Source organism: Semicossyphus pulcher, unplaced genomic scaffold, assembly GCF_022749685.1.
Source record: "Semicossyphus pulcher isolate SPU_LCO1_2020_fin unplaced genomic scaffold, fSemPul1.0.p SCAF_20, whole genome shotgun sequence".
Classification (NCBI taxonomy): Eukaryota; Metazoa; Chordata; class Actinopteri; order Labriformes; family Labridae; genus Semicossyphus; species Semicossyphus pulcher.
Window position 1 is genome coordinate 4067013 of NW_027211694.1, and position 22952 is coordinate 4089964.

The window sequence follows — 22952 nt, forward strand, 5'->3', positions numbered from 1 at the left end:
AGTGACAAAACAGGAAATTAAAACAGGACGAGATATATTTACATATATATTTTATTAAAAACTGTTGCCTGACAGTTTAGAAACATGTTTATAGGAGACTCTAACTCAGATAGAGTGGATGTTTACAAAATGTTAATTAAAAATCACTGTAAAATTCATGCTCCCGACAAGCATTTCTACACCAGGCTGCTGCAGATTTACACCTCACTAGCTGAAACCTAACTATGACAGTATTAACAGTTTATTTCCTTCACTACAAAAAGTAAGATTTGAGGTTCTTCAGCTGTGAAATCAGCTCATTTGTCCTAATGGGGTAGTGCTACATACTGTACAACAACCTAACCATGAAGAAACAGAAGAAAATTTACTGTTTTTAAAACTACAAATCCAGAGTACCCTGGCTAGAGATGAGAGGCCCTGCAAGCGACATACTTTATCTTGTCTTTTTTTGAGTAAAGATTTCAAATAGAGACCCTAAATTATTGCAAAACATTTAAAAAACATGTAAGGCACGCTGTCTGCAAAACAAGCACCACATTTCAAGATTTATGTCTTCCTTTTAAGAATTTCCATTTTTCTGTATTTGCTCATAAAAAGCCTGTTTCCTTTAAAAATAATTGTTTTAATGGAAAAATATTTCCTATTAAACCCTGACTCCCAAAAATAAGTGGCAGCCTGTGCTTCTCACAAAATAAATCTTCCTATTTTATAAATATTAGCTCTCGGCTTTGCTGTAAAAAAGGTCAATGTTACACTTTCATGTCCATATACACAGTTTTACCCATTTCTTATATGGTAAAAACACATATTAAAACTGTATGAAAAATATCTACATTATTCATAACATGTCCAGTTTTCTCCAGGATGTTGTTTTAAACGCATGATTTTACATTTTGTACGTTAAATTTAATAACAGAGGACTAAAATCTCTAAACCAGAGAGATACGCCTAAAGAGCAGGACTTCCTGTTTCTCTGTAGAAGTCGGATTTTCACAGTAAAATCCCGCCTTGTTATGTTGTTAAAATCTTTTACCAGCCATACTTTCATCCATGATTATACTATCTTAAGATTTGACCTCCACAAAACGATGCTGTGGGTTTTAAAGTGTAGCCGATATCGACGTGCTCGAATGAAGGCGGACTGTTTCACTTGAAACTAACTTCTTCATCTGTTTGGAGTTCAAAGTAATTCCCAGACTTCCCAGGATTTCCGAGGGCTTTAAATGTTCCCGACAACTGTTCTGTCTCACTTCCACACACATGCTTCTGGACTTGACCTTTGACCCACAGCTGCGACAATCTTTTAACTCTGACCTCAGCCAGCCTCAGCTGATGTTGGTAGAAAATTTAGGGAAGCAGAATCCAGTTCTTCGGGAAAAGCAGTTTTTCCACGCAGCGTTCTGCAGTGGGTTTCTGCTTTAAGTAAACAGTCCATCCGGAGTCCTTCCTGAGCTGGTGACCTCTGACCTGCGATCAATCAGGGGTCCATAGTTGTCCATCACCGGGCTCCAGGCTGTGATACGACTACACTGCTGTTAAACCAACTCACTGTTCAAGAATCATGGCCTCCTGGAACGCTTCGATCCATCTGAGGAGAGAAAGACAAGATAACAGAAAGTAAGCTTACAACACGTCTATATTGTTATGAAATCAAACCCTGTTTTTGATATTATTTATTAATGGCATGTTTGTTTATTCAGTGTAAGCCATTTAAGGTGATAATCTTGAAGATTTTCATTTAAATAAATGTCTGTTAAGTCTCTATCTACACAATGGTGATTGTGCCTATGGCCCACTCATGAAAGCCTTTACATTTGCAGTATTACAGACTGGCTGTCTGTGGCGACTTTCACAGAAAAAAATTACAAGCGGCGCCCAGTTAGTAACACGTTTTCCATCAGCCAGCAGTGGTTGGTCTGCCAGAGAGAGTAGGCGGAGTTAAGCGGCTGCTTTCCCACTTTCTGCAAGTGTTGCGAGTAAACAGTAATCTACTATGGCTGAACAAACAAAGAAAAGATGGATGACTACAGATACAACTTCAACAAGAAATGAAAATCCAAAGAAAAAGAAACAAACTCGACGCTCAGATGAAGCAAACAGTCTGAAAAGGAAAGCGACCGTCAGCCAGGAAAATCAAGAGTTACAACCGGAGCCAACCGTGGACGTCACACATGCAGCACTGTCTGGATATCTGGGAAGTGTGCTCCCGCAATTACCGTTTATCACCACAGGTGGCGGCAAAGAAACTGAGATCTTTGAGATTACAACTTTAACATTTCCTATGGCTGCTGTTTGACATTAAAAGTGTGAAGCACTCACAGAAAATGTTTGACTCAAGATCGATAAAAACAGAATAAACGATTCTCAAGAAGGTAAAAAAAATTAATGCCAGAAATGTATTTGTCAAAAAATGTTAGTGTTGACCAAAACTGTTTATCAAAAACACATCTGCAAAACAACACAATAGTTTTTGTCAGTCTATCTATTTCAGATATTTTACTTAGTAATCAAACAAGCCTTCAGGTACCTCTGTGCAGTGGGGATGTCGTCAGCTTTAAAGATGTAAAACAGAGTGTTCTTGTGATACAGTTTAAACTGCAGCTTCTGAGCCGGACCGTTCTTCTCCTCCCGCAGGAAAAAACCCAGCAACGGCTGACTCTCCAACGCTGCAACATCCTAGAGGGGAGGATTATTAATTATTCAATAAAGTATAAAAACGACACAGTGTTTAAAGGAAAAAGAAAACAAAGACCACACAGCTGGAGTACCTCACTGGCAGCGTAGGTGTACAGGACTTTGTTCTTAATGACGAACCACAGCCTCTTCCACTGCTTCTTGTTGCCCTTTGACCTGTTTAAGTAGCCGCTCATGGAGGAGTTCTCAGTGTTGGCGGAAACCTGGAGAGACAGCGTGAAGGAAAAATAAGTCACGTTACAAACTCATCGTATGAAAGAAACATCAAAAAGTACCCTTCACATTCAGCCCACGAGTGTTCATTTTTGTCCCTTGCCTCTTTTAGTGCAGCAGGAATCTTCTTCTGTTTCCGGGTGAAGGAGAAAGCTCCAGATTTGATCGGAGAAACTGATGTAGAGGCACAGCGATCACCTGAAGGATGAACAATAAATCAATCATCTACATCATGTTTAACACATTCTGTCCTCTTTTATAACAGCTCGACTCTGTAGTTTACTTACTGTTCTCCTGCAGCTTGACAAAGCAGTGATCACACACCCGTGCTGGCTGGTTCTTCAAGTACTCCAGGTAGTACTTATTGGCAGAGCACGCCTGACACACCACCTGCAGTATCACATACGTATAACTGTGATGAACGGACGGTTAAACTTATAATGCAGAATATTTAAGGAGCAGTAGAATTGGTAATGAACCTTTCCACAGGCGCGACAGTGATGCCTCCTCCACGTGAGGGTGAACTCGCAGGTACAGATCATGCACATGGTTGCCCTCAGGTCCGGGATCCAGATGGGAGCCTTTGAACCTAAAGGGGCCCCGCTGTCAACAACACACTCCGCCTGGGGTGCAGAGACGGACAGTGTGTTAACATGGAAACATTCAGGGGGAATGCATCCTCAAAACATCCACCCTGTTTGCAGGTTTACCTCCTCCTGACTTCTGCTTGATATGAAGGTGATTTTCTTCTTGGTGTAGTCGTCTATCGCCTTGGCGATGGCCTCCAGCCACTCGTCTCTCTCGGTGGCCGAACTGCAAAACACATCAGAAATCACAGCTGCAGTAAACACTTTATAAATGTTAACAGCTCATTGTCTGACATGTTCGGTGAGACTGAGTGCTGACCTGGCAGACAGGATGAAAGAGCGCTCAACGCTTTCGATGTTCAGCTCGTTCTGATACGCCTCCTGACTGGGCTTACTCACCTGGAAAACACACCATCCATTATAACAGATTGCCACCATGAACGAATAGAAGGTAAATGATTAAAATAAAATACAAGTGTGTCTCTTACCTTCATCCCGGCCAGGGAGAGCACACTGTTGAGTTTATACTGGGCAGACTGGACCGGAGTGGTGTACATGAGTGCATCATTAAACTGAAGAAACACGGAAAGAATCAAACTAAAGGAAAACGTCTTTCTGCAGCTTCAGTGAATTCATTTTGAGAAAAAAAGATCAAAGCAAAGCTGGATAAAATCAGACAATTTTCTACTTATGCTCACAAGAAAGAACATCCGCGGCTGCATGACTTTCCTGGACAGCTTCATTAGCGTGCCCTCCTTCAGAAACACCTGCGAACACACACAGCGGATGTTTGACGTCGGTCTCACGTTGGGTTTTGACATCAAAAAAGTATTCTAATAGCAGCACAAAGCTGTTTTACAGAATAAAACATTAAAAATTAAAGGAACAACATGCAACATTGACAGCTAGCGTCTAGGGTACTGCAGCTCAAATTCAAAATGATGGAGAGCGTCTTTTTTTAAGCTCACGCGGGTTGCCAGGTTGAGGACACTGAACCTGCTCGAGCACAAGAAGTGTGCTTTGACTATGACAAGCAACGAGTCCTGTGTGCCAATTTGTTTCATATCTGGCAACCCGGGGTGATGAAATGGGCAGTGGGCGGGATCGTGCACGCCAAAACACACACAGACGTTCCGCACCGGAATCAGGAGGAGAACAAACTGGCTGCAGCGTTGTTGTCGGAGAAGCCAGTATATCAACTTAGCATGTTTCCTAAATCTCTGATGACATATCATGGTCATTTTATGATTAATATATTACATATTGTTCCTTTAAAACACGTTTCTCAAATTGTAATGGACCTGCATTTAGGCTGACGATGAGGCATTGTGTGACTGCATTCTAAATGTTTCTGCATAAACATTTAAAATCTGTCTGTGTGTAATATCTGGTAAACATACAAATAAATGCTGTTTAAAAATCAGTATTTGGAAGTCTTTTGAGAGGATTTACACTTTTCTCACTTATATTTATGTATTGTATGTATTTGTAATTAACAAAAAGTTACCCTGCCCGGCTGGACGATCTCATGGTGCCCGTTCAGACTGTACTGAATCTGCATCAGCTTCTGAAAGTTATCCTGAAACACAACATCAGAGGTGAGCAGAAACACTCGGCTGAAGTGAATGAAACTCTGTGTCGAATAAGCTCTTACTCCTTGCTTCATGATGTCATTAGCATGGTTGGCCACTTCTTTCACTATGCTGAGGGCGGCTGCGTGGACCAAAGAGATGAGACATTAGTTTCTTTATAGTACAGCAAAGATTATTGTCCTGCTGTGTTTGGTACTTTGTTATACCTTGTGTGTCTTTATAATCCTCTGAGTCCTCTGGAAGGTTCTTCAGATAATCTGGAAAAGAGAAACGTGAGCACATTAAACCCGAGGTGGTTACAGCAACAAAGGAAAGAAAAGACCGTCCACACACGGATATTTGAAGATCACAAATTGTCTACAGACACAGAGGTTTTGTCCTTCCTGACAAACATCCACAGGAACAAACTCATATTTACAGAGAAAATGACAGCTGCACCTGCAGTTTTAATCCATTTTTGGGACTTGTATATTTGTGTTTAAAGAAAATGTACATTTGCAGAATATGCATGTGTCGGAGGAAGGCAACAGTAGGAGCCAAAAAATGAATATTACAAAACATATATTCCTTTTTTGGCGATCAGTGGTTGAAGAACAATCAGATCTTAACCAAATAAAAGGAGTTCTACAATCAGCAATAGATTAACAATCAGTTAATAAGCGAAAGTAAAAGTATTGGTGTCTTTAATAATGTTAGTTTATTATTATATATTATATTTAATTATTCCATCTTCACAACGCACAAGAGCATTTTAATGTAGCCATTTTTGGATACTTTGAGTAATACTGGGTAGATAAGTAGTATTATACATCATCATATATCATGTTGTATTATGTAACTAGCTCCAGTAGTAATACAAGCAAATCCAGATTGTACTTTCTACCACTGTTGGGGATCTATAAAGAATTTTAAGTGTCAAAGTACTCATTTTCATTGAGCAGACAATCTCTCTTTCTCTGATGAGTTTTAAATAACTGAAACGTTTCCCTGTTACCGGGATCGTCCACTGGGTGCCAGTGTAGCACCAAAACCCTCAGACAGACCCGACTCCAACCCGAGTTCGATTCACATGCTGCCAATAAAATAGGCTGAGATTCAATAAACCCCTTGACACTCAGCGTGCATAGTTCAGCAGAAGAGATCAAAACAGGGAGTGTGTGATGTGTGTGAGGGTGTGTTTTCTACCTGTGAGCAGCAGCTGGTACTGAGGGATCCTCTGCACGGGTTTCAGCAGGTAGTGTTTCAGAGCCAGGCTCGCACATCTCGGACTCATCTGAGACAAAACAAAGAAAAGGTTCATTTCACGCACCGCTGCATGTTTACATTTCTGCAGCCTGAAAACAGTACTTTGCACAGCTCCTACCTCAAACTCTTTGACAATGGCAGCAAACGCTGTGTTCTTCCTGCACTGCTCGTCCAACAGAGCCACGTTGTTGTCAAACTGGCGGATGTAGGTGGAGTACATCTTCAGGTAAGGGCCCTTCTGCACAAAGATGTCCGACAGTCTCTGGTGATCGCTCCTGAACCGGACGGACATAAACAGTTCAGAGTAGGAGATGAAAGGGTAAATAAATACTATAAGTATTGTTGGAAAAAGTTCTGTGAACTGCTGATATCTATGGATGCTGTAACTTTGCTTCAAACAAATCCAGCGCTGTGAGAACAGAAATGATCTCACATGTTGTAAACAAACCTCCAGGTGAAGGTAAAACACTTATTTGAGACATAAAATTATATTGAATATACCAAAACTATCCATTTAAACCGTTAATTACACTGTTAAACTGCACAATGACAGCAATTACAGTAAGTCAGTGTTGAACCAGGAAGCAGCTCTGCTAACATGTGACTCAAACAGCACACAGTCTGGAAGATGACTAGTATTCAGCTTTGTTTAAACTGCCCTTTAAGAGGTTTAAATAAGGGGGTTTCAAAGTGGGAGGTGTGTGTGGGAGAGTTGCAGGGGAGGAGGAGAGGGAGAGATGACTAGATACTACCAGGGAGTTTCTACCCATGATTTGGCTTCCTGTCAACACAAGCAAGCAGTTAGAGCGATTGTGTGATGTGACCCACAGCTCGTAGAGACAATAAAGGTCATTTAAAACACCTTATTGCTGCAATTTGCGTTACCTTCTACTATCAAAGTGAGTAGTTATGCATAGATAGATGTCCGTACGTCCGTACATCAAGGATTCACTAGAAAAAGGAGCTGCTAACAGCTGATTCAGAATGCTTTTATAGGTGCTAATTTGCCAGAATGTAAACAAATGACTCACTGAACGCGTAACAACATCTCCCAGGGCATGATGGGAGCTGTAGTTCTAAAACTTAGAGCATGATTATCGACCAGAAGATGTGGTTAAGGGTTAGGTTTAGTTGAAGGTTAGGCAAGCGTGTGTGTGTGTGTGTGTGTGTGTGTGTGTGTGTGTGTGTGTGTGTGTGTACCAGTGAGCCACTCTCTCCTCCAGCTCCCTCAGCAGGTCCCTGTTGAGCTGGTACAGTTGAGGCAGGTAATACAGGATCTGACTGAGGATCCGCTCATCCACCACCGGCTTCCCGTTCTGACGCGTTGCCGTGGCAACAGCATCCCGAAAGTCCTGACGAGACACAGAGGGTGGATACCGTCATTATTTCACACCCACAGATATACACACAGGGTGGAGATACACATGACCAACGTGCTGTACTGCAGCTGAACAGGAACACCTGGTTATCACCTCATAAACTGCCCCCTCCTCCACCCTCTTCACCCTCCACACCTCGGCACATACTTTACAACACACACACATTCACACACACACACACATGCACAGAGCTGATTCAGCACTCTTGACTTTGTTCTGTGTGTGCCAACAGTCACATCCACCTGGAAGGAAGCAGGGAGGCCACGCAGGATCCCCATGACCTGGTGAACATGTGCTCACTCTCTCACAGTATATATCCAACTGCTCAAACCTATTTAATATTGAGTTCATTTAACATTTAAATAACTTTAGATAAAAGAAAACATATCAATACCTGTAAGTATCTTCTGTATTATAGATCGTATTTGACCATAATATGTATATTCTCACGCATGTGGTTTTTATCTTTATTTAAAAACAAATGTAAGGACGTCAACGCCTGTGTGCTATTTTAAAAAGGTGTTTGCAAATGAGATACACAAGAGTATAAAGTGTATTAAGTAATATGTTACATAAAGTGCAGTGTGAATCATCACTAGCAGATAAATGCACGAACATTGTTTTGAAATCTACTCACAATTAGGGGTGTAAGAAAATATGAATACACGCAAATATGGCGACATTGTTTTTGTGAAACTGTATCTGTCTAATAAGAGTCGGTATTGAGTTTTATTGAGAGTTTACATGCAAAGATTTTCTCTTAAATTAAAAAGGCATTGTTAAACCCTTCACTCAGATTGCAGAAAAAGTAGTCCTTTGATTTTTAATGAAAAATGATTGAGATACAAACGCAGGTTCAACTGTTCAAAGTCATATCGCCTTCTAATAGTATCATCCATCCATCCATCCATCCATTATCTACACCGCTTATCCTGTTCAGGGTCGCGGGGGGCTGGAGCCTATCCCAGCTGTCATTGGGCGAGAGGTGGAGTACACCCTGGACTGATCGCCAGTCAATCACAGGGCTGACAGTATCATAATATTTCCTAATTGAAAATGTGAAAGTGATCCAAGATGGCGCCGCGGATCGCAGCCTGGGTACTGCCCTCTCTTGTACTCGCGTCAGAACAATTAGTGTGGAAAAACCCCGTCACCTGTAAATCCTGTCTCATCATATGGACACACATTTTATTCATGTTAAAATCATCTGGCACGGATCTATGCACACATAAACCATCTGTTACATAATTACACATTTTTTTAAATCATATATATTTCAGCATCATTGCCTCTGTAGACTGATTTGTATCGTATCACCAGATTTCTCCGTCATCGGCAAAACGGTCAACATTTTTTAAGACTGTCTTAACGATGTCAAAACACAAGACAAGCAAATGAACACTTCTCCAGTTCCTCCCACTCATACAGATCCCTGCAGCCACGTGTCCGGATCGATCGGCGACACAACAAACCCAAAATAACACAAAACTTCACAAAGGACAAATTGATTTCCTGGTCCTGTGAGGCCAAAAACAACAACATCTAACTATGTCATGATGTACCAATTATGATGCGCTGTTATTCTGGCTTATAAAACAACCGCTTGTGCTGACATGGTAAAAGAAAATGTGCCCGCTCTCAGTCTTCTGACCTTCAAATAAACCGACAAACCACCGTCTTAATATTCACAAAACACACATGAACTCTGGTTACAAATAAACTTCAAAAGGGACAAAAAATGTAAACACATGGGCAGGATGACACGCCACAAGTATGCACACACACAGTCACCAACCCACGCACCCACCTGACCTGCAGCCACACAACACTTACTGCACACACACACACACGCACACAGGGGATTATCTAAGGTATGCGTGTGTCTGGAGGTCGTCTCCGTGGCCCGGGGAAGCAGCTGCTGCTCGGCCGGGCCGTCCGCAGAGAGAGAAGAATGCGATTTGACCTCTTTTCTTGGACAGAGCGCTGCGCCTCGCCCTCCCCCGTCAGCCGCAGGACGACGGTTTCTACTAATCCTCTGGTGGGCTTCACTAAAGCCACGTCTGAGGCCTCCAGACAGGTGGACCCCGGAGCCTCGGCGTGGGCCGTCTAAACCCTCTCACCTGGGATTCTCCTCTGGACAAAACCGACCACAGAGTCTGTCCTTGGCACGTGCTCTACCACAAGTCAAATGTTGCAAAATCCTCATATAATACTTGTTAAACAATATTTACATGGCTGGCTCAGTTTATGGACCACTGAAAACATTTCCAACAACAGCACACGTGCACACAGTCGGGCAGTACACCCCAAGTTTACAAATTCTGTCAACCAAAGTCACAAGACCGGCCTGATTTTGCTTCTGTCATGTCAACAATCAGACGTCATCCAGTCACATGGTTCCTGTTAGTCCTGACTTCATTCAAAACAGAGACGCGTGCTGCACTGGGAAAAATAACACGGCATTTTAGCATATTTAAATTCTTCTTTAAAGCTAAATCTTTCAGCAGAGAAGTTTATCTAAAATAAGTTTTCAAATGTGTCATCATGAAGAGTCTTTGTGAATTACCTTTCCAGTCCTTCTATACAGACTGGAAATAAGTGCGCACAAAACAATATACTTAAAGCACAGGATTATTATAACTTTAAAATATGTAAGGCTGCTAGCAAGGAAGTCATCACAAATAAAGGCTGCAAAATGAAGAATCTTAAATAAACTACAACCAAGTAGGCCAGAAATTATTGTGAAAATCAAGTGTTCTTCTCCATGTGGTGTTCTTCATGTGCTACAAGACATATCAGGGACAACATCAGCAGTCATCTCCATGGCTGGGCCTGTCTGTTTTTAAACTGCAGTGTGCCAAGGACAGCCTGAACAACATGTTTTCAGATTGGCAGGTTTGTGATGTCACAAACCTAAGGAGCCAATCCCGTTCATGGACGGGGTGACGCTACGCATATCATTATGTGCAACCGCGAGCTGTAACCGTTATGGTAATTTTTGCACGTTACTACTACTAATTACTACATTTCAAGCTAGCTAAGTTTCAACAAGTTGCCACTAAACGATGGCAGATGATGTTTTTGCGACGGAGGGGGCGGGGCCTATGCAGATTCAGGAGTTTTGAATGAGGGAGAAGGAGGAAATGCTTTGGGAGGATTTTTACAAGGTAATTAAACGTATTTTGCAGAAACAACATATCAGACACACTTTATTATTTCAAGCAGAGCTTTTTTTATGTCTTAAAACATGACTGGAGCTGCTCTTTAACAATATGGCATGGGCCAAATAAAATAGTGCATGGTTGTATTTGTTCAATGTAGGGCAGAAGACATCTAACAATCACAATCAATACAGAAAACATCATCTAACTTCACATAATCTTTTCAAATGGTTCATTGTAGACAATATGTGCCATGTGTAATGCACGTCTTCAATTCTTAAATATAATTGGAGAAACTGACTTTTGTCTAAAGTCTATAATATGATAAATGTGTCTTAAATTAACAACAAAAAATGAAGTTGAAAAACTTTTTTCCTTTTAAACTCACCAGACAAACTACAAAGCTCACCTCAGCAAAGCCAAACCAAACCTGAACTAAAGACTAGCTAATCATCTTTTATATTGCACACAAACACACACACACACTCTGATCAAAGCACTGTCTCCCTTCTTGTGGCCATGCCTCCACCTGCCCACTGCCTGCCGCCCACCAGGGAAACCAAAACCCTCCAACACAGCAACTTTAAAAGACCTCAGCTTTGAAATGACTGCATTATTCAACTGTGACCGGGCACTTAAGTGAAGACAGCCAACAGCCTCATTAATTCATGTCCTACCCTGGGAGGAAAAAAAAAAAAGCTTTGAACGCCTTTCAAAACAATCACAGCGTCTGTGCGATTTATTATGTTAGGCTCTCTTGGTCTTCTTAGAAAATGTTCCTTTAATGTAACTGAATAAATAAACACTTACTATGTGAAGAAGCTTCAGCACATCCACAAACCTGAAGACAAAATAAAAACATGAAATTAAGCACATTTCAGCTCAGATTCTGCTTTAAGTGTATAATTTTGCGTCCACTCACACTTTCTCGGAGCTCATAATCTCCTGGGCGATGTGCACCACCTTCTTCCTCTTCATCTCGTCCTCCTGCTGAAAAAAGACAAACACAAACAGTCAAGAAACGCAGCGCAAACACTAACAGCGAGCGGCTTTTACCAAAACAAGTCGCCGTTAACTCACAGGCTCACTGCAAACCACCATGATCACCGGGTCCTGTATCGCTCTGCACAACCATCAGGACTGAGTTTACAGCTCTTCCAAACAACAGCTCAATCTGGCCTGAAAGTAGAGCAGCAACCTCTCTCTCCTCTCCCTCAGCGTCTCTGATGGTGTGTGCTGCTGAATGGTAATGGGGCGGTCTCTCAATGACTTAATTTGGACAGTGGCCTTGGCCCCCAGCTTGACTGAAATGTCCCGCTGGTCCTATCGGAGCCTGTCTGTGTGATACCCAAGAGCTTTGAGGGGGCATCAGACACAGGCGCTGACATTATCACAGAGAGGGTCACACCGGACATTAAGGGAGCTATTCCTGCACACCAACCCACTTTTTTTTAACGCACACATAAACACACACCTACTTCTGGAAAGCTGTGACAGGCAACAAAGACACTTGGCAGCAGACAATCTCCACAGGCACCAGTTCGACTGTTTAGACACCGGCAGTGATACGACCAGGCCCCAGTTGTTATCTGTAAACGCTCTGCTAATTTTACATGTTGGCATCATGTCTGAAAAGAGTGCAAAGCCAAAATAGTCTCTGTAAAACTTGAGCATTAAGCGTTATCAAGCACGGTTTCAGGAATAATTATTTCCATTCAAGCTACACCTGAACACACATCTCAGGTCCATTCACATACAGCGGGCATGCGCATGCCGCTGTAAACAGGAAACAGATTGTCTGCTCTGCAGTCTGCGTCTCAGTTTAAACTAAAAAGCAAAACTGGGTCAGACGCTTTTTTAACAGTGAGGGGTTCAAAACACCAGAATCGTGTGAATGTTAAGAGTGAATATAACAAAAGTTATGAGTTAAATAAGCTGTTAGACATTTGCTGCAGTTCTGTACAAAAAAAGTTTAAACTGAGCTCCACTTCCACAAAGAACAGCAGGAAAATCCTGCTTTAACACAATGCATGAGTAATATAGATCTAATGATACAACGTATAAAAGTAAAACAGGGGTCATTTTCTTCTTCTTTTGGTTGCACCTAAATACTTTTACTTAACTGACATTTTAATGCAGGACTTTTCCTAATAAATAAAGTGTTGTCACGGTGTGGTGGTACTATATTTACTTTAGTTGAAGACCAGCTCCAGTCATGTTTTAAAACATATAAAATGCTCTGCTTTAAATAATAATTGTGTCTGATATGTTTTTCCTGCAAAATACGTTTAATTACCTTGTGAAAATCCTCCCAAAGCATCTCCTCCTTCCTCATTAAAACCTCAATCTGCTTAGTCCCTGCCCACGATGCACATTTCCAACCGCCCCCTCCGTCGCGGAAACAAAACTTGCTCTGCCATCGTTTAGTGGCAACTTGTTGAAACGTAGCTCGCTTGAAATGTAGTAATTAGTAGTAGTAACGTTAACGTTAGCAGTCAGTAGTGAGTTTGCAAAAATTAGGATGACGATTACAGCTGGCTCACGCATCGCTGAAGTGGTTGCCATAGGTTACACATAATGATATGCACAGCGTCACCCCGTCCTTTAACGGGATTGGCTCCTTAGGTTTGTGACGTCTCAAACCTGCCAATCTGAAAACGTGTTGTTCAGCCTGTCCTTGGTACACTGCAGTTTAAAAGCAGACAGGCCCAGCCATGGAGACGACTGCTGATGTTGTCCCTGATATGTCTTGTAGCACATGAACAACACCACATGGTTAAACTCTGGATTTTCACTGGAGGGGGTCTTTAAGGATCTATGGCCTTAAAAGCATATTTCTGGCCGGCTTTGAAACGATAACATTCTAAACAATTGTAGCTTTCTAAAAAGTTTTCTATGATGGAGCTGCTATGAAGGAAACAAAGGATGTTTATTCAGATGTTTTTTTTAATAAGTTAACCAGGGGCATGGGGGCATATAAACAAAATAGATCTGTATTGGTTTTGGTCACGTCATCAGGTATGGACAAACATTTCAGTTCCATTTTTATGCACACCTTACTGGTTTCTCTGTATAAAGAGTGAATTACCCTTCACAGTTTAGAGAGAGTTGATTATTACCTGTCGGTCTGCCTCGTCCAGGTGCTCCTTACTGGAGGTAGAGCTGTTGTCCTCCTCGTCTGAACTGTGGATCTCCTCCTCCTCAGAGTGGATGTCCTGCCTCAGCCAGTCGCTGTTTGACAAAAACAGACACAATACGTTCAAAACAAACAAACAGACAGAGAGAAGGATTTAATGGTACACTTAGCAGAATTAAGCTTTGCCTTATAGGGACTGTTAAAATGTGTGAATGAGAGGGCTGCAGAGGAGCCTCCCTGGATGAACAAAGATTAAAGATGGTCACTCGTAGGTTTTGTGCAAGAGAGGAAAACATGACAAACTGATCACAGTTAATCTTCTTGTACAGTGGAAAACATTGGTTGCAAAGTGTCAACATCTGTAATGATAGGAATAATTTCAACACATTTAATTTGGAGGTTTAAAGAAAATGTCAACACTTGTTGAGTCATAAACAGATCAGTGCTTAAATAAAAAAAGACGAAGAAGCCCCTTAAACAGACTAAATGGTCGAAAATACCCCCCAAAAATAAAATAAAACATCTTACATGATGTGGGCTTCTGATAAAAAACAAGAAGGACTGGGAGACTTAAGCAATTAATCAATAAGTTGGTAGGAAAGTAATCAGTGACTATATTTATAATGCTGGTACAACTGCAGTGGAAACAATCTATGCTAAACATAAGCTAGTCGACTGTGATGCGTTCACTTACAGTTGGACATACAAAATTGCTTTCAAATGGTAATGCGTTCATTAACTGTTGAGGTGCCGAAGTTCAATTGAACAGTGATATGCTCACTTACTGTTATAGGTACTAAGGTGAATTTAAACAGTGATGCGTTCACTTACTGTTGGACTTAATGAAGAGCATTTAATAGGTAAAGCAATTTTCTTACTGTACTTATTGAAGTGCATTTGAATGTTGATGCGTTCACTTGCTGTTGGACATACTAAAGAGCCTTTAAACAGCAGTGCATTCACTTGCTGTATGTATAGATTTGCAGTTACCTGGCAGTAGGTCCATTGAACGTGATGCATTCCCTTACCACTGTATGTAGTGACATTAATTAAAACAATAATGCATTCACTAACAAAAGCACAATTTAAATGTTTCGAATCACTTAAGTGTAATTAAACAGTGATGCATTCACTTACTGTGGGGATTTTGATAGGTGATGCTTTTACTTACTGTATATAAAGAAGTGCATTAGAACAGTGATGCATTCACTTACGGTTGTATATACTGAGGTGTATTTCAAAGGTGATGCGTTCACTTACAGTTGTTTATACTGAAGTGATACTTATTTATATTGTAACACTTGTTTCAGCCGTAGTTCCCTATAATTATCATGTTTGAGTTAGGTCTATATCCACTATTCTTTTTGTGAGGATGATGCTGAAGAGATTAAAAGTTGTATGCGTCTGAACTCTGCTGCTGGGAATTACAAAACATGCAGGCTCGGCTCTACCCACAGAAAGGGTTGTCTGCCAGATCAGTACAAGCAGCAACTTGTGTTTGTGTGTCACTAATGTTTTGATCTAACTCTCATCGTCTGTTCTGTGGAAATAAGCTGTCTCATTTCAAAGACTAATGAACTGAGTCTTAGGAGGGGGGGGGATAATGTGTTTTGATTTTACCTCCTCAGCTGATTCTGTTTCCTCCTACGTAAAAAGGGTGATGGCTCGGAATAAATATTAGATAGGAAAGAGTGTGGTCCGACAATTCCCACATTTCCTTTCACTCATCTGCAGAAACCCATTCTCTCTCCACTTCCTTGTTTTTCTTACGTGCCTCCCGACAGTTTCTTTGACCTAAATCTCAGCACACACCAACTCTCCCTCACTTCTTTCTCTATAGTCGAGCATTCCAACACACTGGGTCAGGCACAGAGCGCCACTTGTTTACAGCCCGAGGCTACTTACATAAACCTAACAGACTCAGATGCCTGGGAAACACTAAAGATTCTCTCGCTCCCTCTCCCTCTCTCCTCTTAACACTTTGGTAACCACTCTGCATACCAGACAGAATTAAGAAGCTGAGTACATCTTAATTGTTTTTCTGACGGCTGATTTAACACCAGCGTAACCTCATCGTCACCTAACGCGGCCTTGACTTCAACGCCGCGCTGAGTGATAGTCTGACAGAGGAAAAAGGAACCGTGCCATCTTTCAAGTCCTCATCACAACAGTCTGAACCCATTACTGAGAACACAGTGAATTAATGGGATCTAAATAGCAAGAGTGTGACTAAACCACGGTGAAATCTGCCAGCAGTGTCCCCTGTTAAACTAACCAGTACTGATGTGATTAGTAAGTTAATTCATAATAACCAATTACCAGACATTTACTGAGCAAAACGCCATGGCGACGAGGAATTTTGCTGCTTCAAGCCGCACTTATTTTGAATTTTAGTTAACAATGGATCAACTTATCATATGTAATGTAAAGTGATCTCACAGAGATTAATCACTTAGCTCTGGAGAGTTTTCAGCAGCTTTCAGCTTGTTGTTGGTTTTAAATCCTGCAACTTCAATGTTGTGGTTCGTTCTCATGGGAAACAGCTTTTTGCTGCTTTGCACTACCTGCCCTGCACTGTAGTGCAAAAAGAGAAAGTTAGCAACAAGTTAGCTAGTGAACCTACTGGATTATACAGCAGCTAAAGCGCAAGATATTTCCCGTGGTGGGGTTAGAAAAAAAAAAAAACAGAGCGAAAAGTTGAGTGACTGTAGGACTAACATTCAGGTGGCCATAAGAGCAACTTCAACTTAATGCTAATGTTGCCATGTGTCTGCTGGATGTGTAAATAAGCAACTGCTAAAGTGTTAATCTCTATAAGCAGATATCTGCATCTGAATGCAGACTCTGAAGAGGAGGGTCAAGACTTTAGTGTTGGAAGTGTTTAGCCCGTTTAGAGAGAAATTTACATTTTACCTTTTTATGAACTTAAAGTTATAATCTCAACGATCTCAGTTCCGTTCTCTTTGGCGGCCCCTTATGGTGTTCAACAAGAACTGCGGGAGTACGCTTCCCAGATAACCTGTCGCCTAAGCTCGCTTTCCTTTTTAGACTTTTCAGACTGTTTGCTTCGTCTGAGCGTCGAGTTTGTTTCTTTTTCTTTGGATTTTCACTTCTTGTTGAAGTTGTATCTGTAGTCATCCATCTTTTCTTTGTTTGTTCAGCCATAGTAGATTACTGTTTACTCGCAACACTTGCAGAGAGCGGAAAAGCAGCCGCTTAGCTCCGCCTACCCTCTCTGACAGACCAACCACTGCTGGCTGATGATAAAACGTGTCACTAACTGGGCGCCGCTTGTGACTTTTTCCGTGAAAGTCGCCACAGGCAATTATATATTCATATCAAATGTTTTTTTGTTTCTGAGAAAAGTCTGATGAACATGGGAATATCTAGGGGGGGAAATATTTAATAAATATTCATGAACTCTAATGATTACTCTATAGCTCAAGCTAGACACACCTGGATCTACGGCGTCATGTAACAGCAGGTTAGACACCTGTTCATCGCTGGAGGAGCTTTTGTTGTAATACATTTCTGCATGATTCCCACAGTAAAGCATGCCCAAGTCCTTGGATAAGACACTGTAATGCATGGATTCATACTTGTTTTATTGGCTGTTCTTTGAGTGTCACCATGAGCCTCTTCAACTTAATGATTTAATATTCTCCTCAAATATTTCACTTAGTTTTTCTTCCTTCTGTATACGGGCCTTTGTCCATTTACCAGGTTGAAAACAAAAGTCAGAGACACACAGAAAGGAGAAAAGTGGAGTGATGAGGTTAGGAAGAGGCTAAACGCAGTGCGAGGGCGGGCAGCCTGAGGAGGAGGAGGCTGGTGGTTGCTGGAGGTTTATTTTCCCTGTTCTAGAGAGCTGTGTGGCGTTTCTGCGATTCTCAGACATTTCCTGCCCTGGCCACTGAAAATAACCCACAGGAAAACAGGCCAACCTGCAGCACATCAATGCTCTATTCAAATCCAGTGCCACTGGCTCGAAGGCTGACTTTCACACGCTTGTACACACAAACCACTAATGTCACCTGTGCAACCTGTCGCACACGGCGCTTCCCACACTGAAGCAACGGCTCACCTGAAATTACAGGGCAGCAGCAGCGGGGGTTAAGTGTTGTTCAGCAGGTCCTCACCTCAGGCCTACATCTACTTTCACACTCTTTTTCCGCACAAACACAAGAAGCCATTGTTCAGAGTACAAGAAAGTCTCTTTTCTTGAACTAAAGGAAAGTTTTTTTTCATAATGGCTGTGAAGTAGTTATGGTTTTAGTTATTTCTATTACACAGAGAGATTATTCGGACTCAGATGATAAATGATCTGTAGGTTTGACACCTGTAATCTGCTGGATCACCTTAGAAAGATGATTACCGACAAGATAAAAGCTAAACAATCAGTGGAAGAATCTATTAGTTGGTTGGTTAACCCTTTGGCATGAACTGAGGTTTGTTTGTTTTAAATGTACTCTTTTTTTGTTCGGCCTCGGTAACCGTTTACTCACTGAAAATAAAAGTAAACAAAAACTTTATAGACTTCTACATTTGCATAATACTGTACCTCTCGTACTCATGGTCCTGGTATCGGTGATAAGGATCCTGCACTTCATAGATGTCTGAATCATCAGAGTCGTGTGGCCAGCCCAGCCTCCCGCTGTGGAACGGCAGGTTCATGTACTCTGGGATTTCCTCGTACAGAGGAACGTTCTCATACTCCACTGACCCATCTCCACCTTCTCCACAAATATCAAGCTCCCCTATGCAGCTCTTGGGCCGCTCCAGGTTTTTCTCCCCTCGGTTCGACTCCACACTGGTACAGTCCAGAGACTGGCCTCCTTTGGCCAGCAACTTTGGCAGCATCTTGACAGACAGCCGGAGTTCCAAGAGCTTCCGGAAAGAAAGGCTCCTCTTGTGAGAGTCGGCCCGGGTTGCCAGGTCTGCTGCAGAGAAAGACTGGGCCCTCTGCTTGCCCCCCAGGGCTGGGGCTCTGCCCTTTGGCGGCACGCTGCTCCTGGTGGGCATCTGCCGGCTGAAGAAGGTGACGCAGGGTCGGGTGAAACGCCAGGATGTCCTCTCCTGAGGAGGCGCGGGCAGCTCCCTCATGGGGGTGTTGGCATGTGGAGGAGCAGGGGGGCAGATGGAAGGTGGAGGGGGGGCTGGAAGGCTGTGTCGCTGAGGTTTTCTGGGCGGAGCCCTTGGTGATGGCTGGTCCTCGGTGGAAAAGGCTTTCCTCGCATTGACCAGCGGGGGGTGACAGCCGAGTTTGATCTGCTTGGGGAGGCTGTGTGTGATCGGGTAGCGCTCAAAGTCCCCGTACCCGTCCTCCTCTTCCTCCTCCACACGATGCTCATTGCCTTCTTTCAAATGACTTGTTGAGTCAGGCTGTGAGAGCAGGACTAAGGAGTGGGAGGAGTATTTGTTAAGAGAGGAGGGGGGCATGTGGAGTGATCTATGAAGGCGAGGAGAGAGGGAGGTTTGACGAGGAGGGGGGACAGGAGCGTTGGTCTCGTCATCTCCCAAACCTGAATCTCTTGGGGGTAAAAAGTCCTCACATGTGTCCTGTTTTAGCTCCCCTAAACTCTGAGACAGAGCAGCTAGGCTGCCCTCTGCCTCCTGCATCTCAAGCACCTGTTTTTGCTCCTCCAGCACCTGATCCTGGGAACCGCCCTCCACACCATCCTGCCTCACCAGGGCCGGCTTTTTAAGTTTACGCGGGTGAGGAACTGGGAGAGGCTTACTCGGGGCGGCCGGGACCTGAAGATCAGGGTGTACCCTGGTGGGAGATGCTTTGCTGACCGGCTCCCAGTGATTTGTGTGAAAAGATTCTTCAAAGGGCTCATGATGAGTGATATTTGAGGGGAAAATGATGCTGCCTGCAACATCACAGGCTGTCTGACAGTTTGTTAAATGTGTGTTTAGGGTCTCCGTTTGTAAATCTGCTTTTAAAGCATCAGACACAGCAGCCGCACTTTCATGATGTTTGAACGTTTCTGAAGCTTTCCCCTTCTGCTCTTCAGTCCTCTCTTTGTTTACTGAAACCCTTTCCAGGTGTCTTTGTCTTTGAGGTTTATCTCTTGGCTTTTTGCTGGTTCTTCCACTTTCACTCTTCTCTTCTACAGCTTCTCCCTCCTCCCGATTTTCTGCTTTCTCTTGCGTCCCAGTCCCTGTCAATCCTTCTGTAGAAATCCCATTCTGCAGCACCTCTTTGTGCATATCGCTCCCATTCTCAACTGCAGTTCCATTTTCTAGACCCAGGCACTGTGAACTGTCCTCGTGCCCACAGGAGCAGGTGGGAATGATGTAATCCGACTCACGTTTGTTGGTCTCTGATAAAAACCCATTCTTGGAGTTGAAGAGTGAAAGGCTGTCTCCCAAAGCTTCCTGCTGCTCCTGAGATAGGATAAGGGCTTCACCGGGTTTGGGAGGAGGGGGTGAAACAGGGGGAGACGAGGGTGCAGATTTGGGCATGCATGGTTTTGGGGCAACAGCCGGTTTAGTCCTCTTGAGAGTGGCAGGGGAGGGTTGGGAGGAAGACTGGGTAAGAAGACCAGGTTTGGGGGCGATGGGTGGGGGAGAGGGTTTGGTGGTGGTAGCAGGGAGTTTAGGTTTGGGAGCTAATGGAGGCTTCTTCACACCTGCAGGTAAAGAAGAGGGAGGAGAAAAGTCCAGAATTATTTACTCACACTTCCTTTAAAAATGAATCATGCAACATCAACACATCACAGGAAAGCATGCTTCATCAACACCTCCTCCAACATTAACAGCTGCAAGCTTTGGTTAAAGCCCGGGTCAGGAGGTCAATCTTAGGGTCAGTGGGGGAGAACTGAGGGCCGATGGCGGGATTAAAATTAGGTTCTGTATCTCAAACTAAATAATCTTGTCACATCCTGATAGTTAGTGTTGTATTTTTTAAAAGTCATGGTTTAAATGACTTTCTGTGGTCTGTTTGAGAAATGTATTTTTACACAACATTGTATTTCATTATGTTCTACCCCACATTAAATTACTAAATATTTCTGTGAATAAACACCAACACTAATATTTGAATCTGAACTGACAATCAGAATATCATTATGATTAACTGGGTTAAAAAAAAAAAAGTTGAAATTAAAAAAACAAAAACACTACACTGAGAAAAGTTGTGAATTAAGATTATAGGCCACATTTTCCGCTCTACTGGCTGAAACTCTTGGCTGGCCGACACCACGAGAAGTGGAGTCATCGAGCGGATGTTTCCGAAAAGGCCAACGACCAACAAACCGCTCTTCCCCCCGATCCACGCTGCTTTGCCTTTGCAGACAGATCCTTACACCAAACCCCGTTCAAAAGTCAGTAAATATAAAGTCAATGGGCTTACAAACAACAATACCTACATGGTGAGAAAGTGATTAACACAGTATACTGTACGATTAGAGCTACTTTTCAATTCGGCATACACATATCATTTGACATGTTGAAGTGTAAGAAGTGGTTCCACCAAATGTATAGCAAAGTTCGACCTGGTATGGCGGTGATGAGAAGGAAAAGTCAAACTTCAAACTTAATCCGTCTGTTACATTGTGGTTTGACTATACGCCGAATTTGCCAGTACATGCTCACGATGTCATCAAAGTTGATAAGCTATGTACTTTAAGAAAATAAAGTTCTTCTAGTAACCTAAGTAACATTAAAGTGGCAGATTTCGGAGTGGAATTTGGCCTTATGTTTTCGCTGTAACATGGAACGCCAGGTATCTGAACTTAGACCGCTGTTGTCGTTAAGAGAACAAACCTAAAACTAAGGGTCATGTTCAGTTTGCTGAAACGAAATCACCTCTATACATTAAGGCTAATGTTAACCGTTTTATACGAGATGTGAACAGTGCAGCTTGTTATCGAGTCCGACTTGTTGCACCAACAGCAGGACAGATGTTTTAAGACAAAGGATTTAACCCCCTCCAGCTGCAACAGTAGCTGTGATTTCATACGGAAAGGGACATTTTTTGATTGTGAGTGATGATGGATTTTATAGAAAGCACTAAAATTGAACCCTGTCCTTTTTATATAATTTTGAAAGCTGTTATTAAGAAAAACTGTAATTATGTGTGGTAAAAATAGAGTGGATGCTACCGTCCGTTATAACACTCAAACTGCATATTTCTTCTCAGCGAATAAACTAACGAGGTATTTTTATTATGTTTAAGATAGACCAAATAGTCGCTTACATACCAGGATTTGGCTAAGTTAAGTTAGCTCCCCCACGAAACAAACCTGTGCTCATGACTCCCGACTGGCTCCTTTCTCCATGGGTAAATTTACTTTCAATGGAATTGCGAGAAAATCTTCTTTTTATCCTCCTTTGACACCATTGTCAGTTTGAAATCCAGTTCAGGGTGAAAACTTGCAGATCCATCGCTGTTATTCCTTATCACGCTAGCGGATGCACGGATAAAGTCTTTACGCCTGTTACTTTTTCCATTTTTCCCGAAGTTTTTAGCCACGGTGCTTTTCCCAACAATGTCAAGTCAAATATCACAAAACAATACACTTCCGTTTAAAACATAAAAGAAATACAATTCTTTTTGAAAACGTCCAGGATCAGTTGTTAAAATATAAAAAATGCACACATTTAAGTGTAACAATATATTAAAATATATATTTTTTAGTAAGTTGAAATGCAGTTTCTAGTGTTTCATATTCACAGTGTGGTGTTAAAAACGTAACGTTTTTATTTTGAAAGGGTTTTCCGGTGCCATACTGACTGTTTTTGCTAGCTTACAATTCTTTCCTTGCCTAGCTTTCCCAACGGTTGGGCCTCTACCTCTCGCGGCCACCTGAAGCGCTCTCGCACCCAACGAGCACGAGCACTTGCCCGTTGCTCGCGAGGAAGTGGCAGTTGAAGATTAGCATTTTGGGAATTGTAGTTTCTTTTGCAGTTTAGCAACCGGCTAACTACCAACTTCTCAA

At 42.3% G+C, this 22952-nt stretch overlaps 1 protein-coding gene across 1 annotated transcript; it reads right to left on the reverse strand.

The window, feature by feature from the left end:
* Positions 1 to 54: 54 nt before the first annotated feature.
* On the reverse strand, positions 55 to 22488 carry fgd6 (FYVE, RhoGEF and PH domain containing 6). The gene is made up of 21 exons (XM_069671522.1): positions 22257 to 22488; positions 18569 to 20642; positions 13991 to 14102; positions 11794 to 11861; positions 11682 to 11712; positions 7532 to 7683; positions 6450 to 6606; positions 6272 to 6359; positions 5293 to 5343; positions 5149 to 5207; positions 5002 to 5073; positions 4193 to 4261; positions 3983 to 4066; positions 3814 to 3893; positions 3618 to 3720; positions 3387 to 3530; positions 3195 to 3297; positions 3011 to 3105; positions 2769 to 2897; positions 2528 to 2676; positions 55 to 1588 (listed from the first exon to the last, which is right to left on the reverse strand). Exons 1-21 carry the CDS (start codon positions 22264 to 22266, stop codon positions 1546 to 1548), a joined length of 3873 nt encoding a protein of 1290 aa, XP_069527623.1. The 5' UTR covers positions 22267 to 22488; the 3' UTR covers positions 55 to 1545.
* Between the last annotated feature and the right edge of the window lie 464 nt (positions 22489 to 22952).

Excerpts from the sequence above, each read along its gene's own strand:
- fgd6 (XM_069671522.1), bottom strand. Across the intron at positions 11,713-11,793 it reads ATTATGAGCTCCGAGAAAGT|GTTTGTGGATGTGCTGAAGC; the intron begins GTGAGTGGACGC and ends TTTTGTCTTCAG. Across the intron at positions 7,684-11,681 it reads TGCTGAAGCTTCTTCACATA|GACTTTCGGGATGCTGTTGC; the intron begins GTAAGTGTTTAT and ends GTGTCTCGTCAG.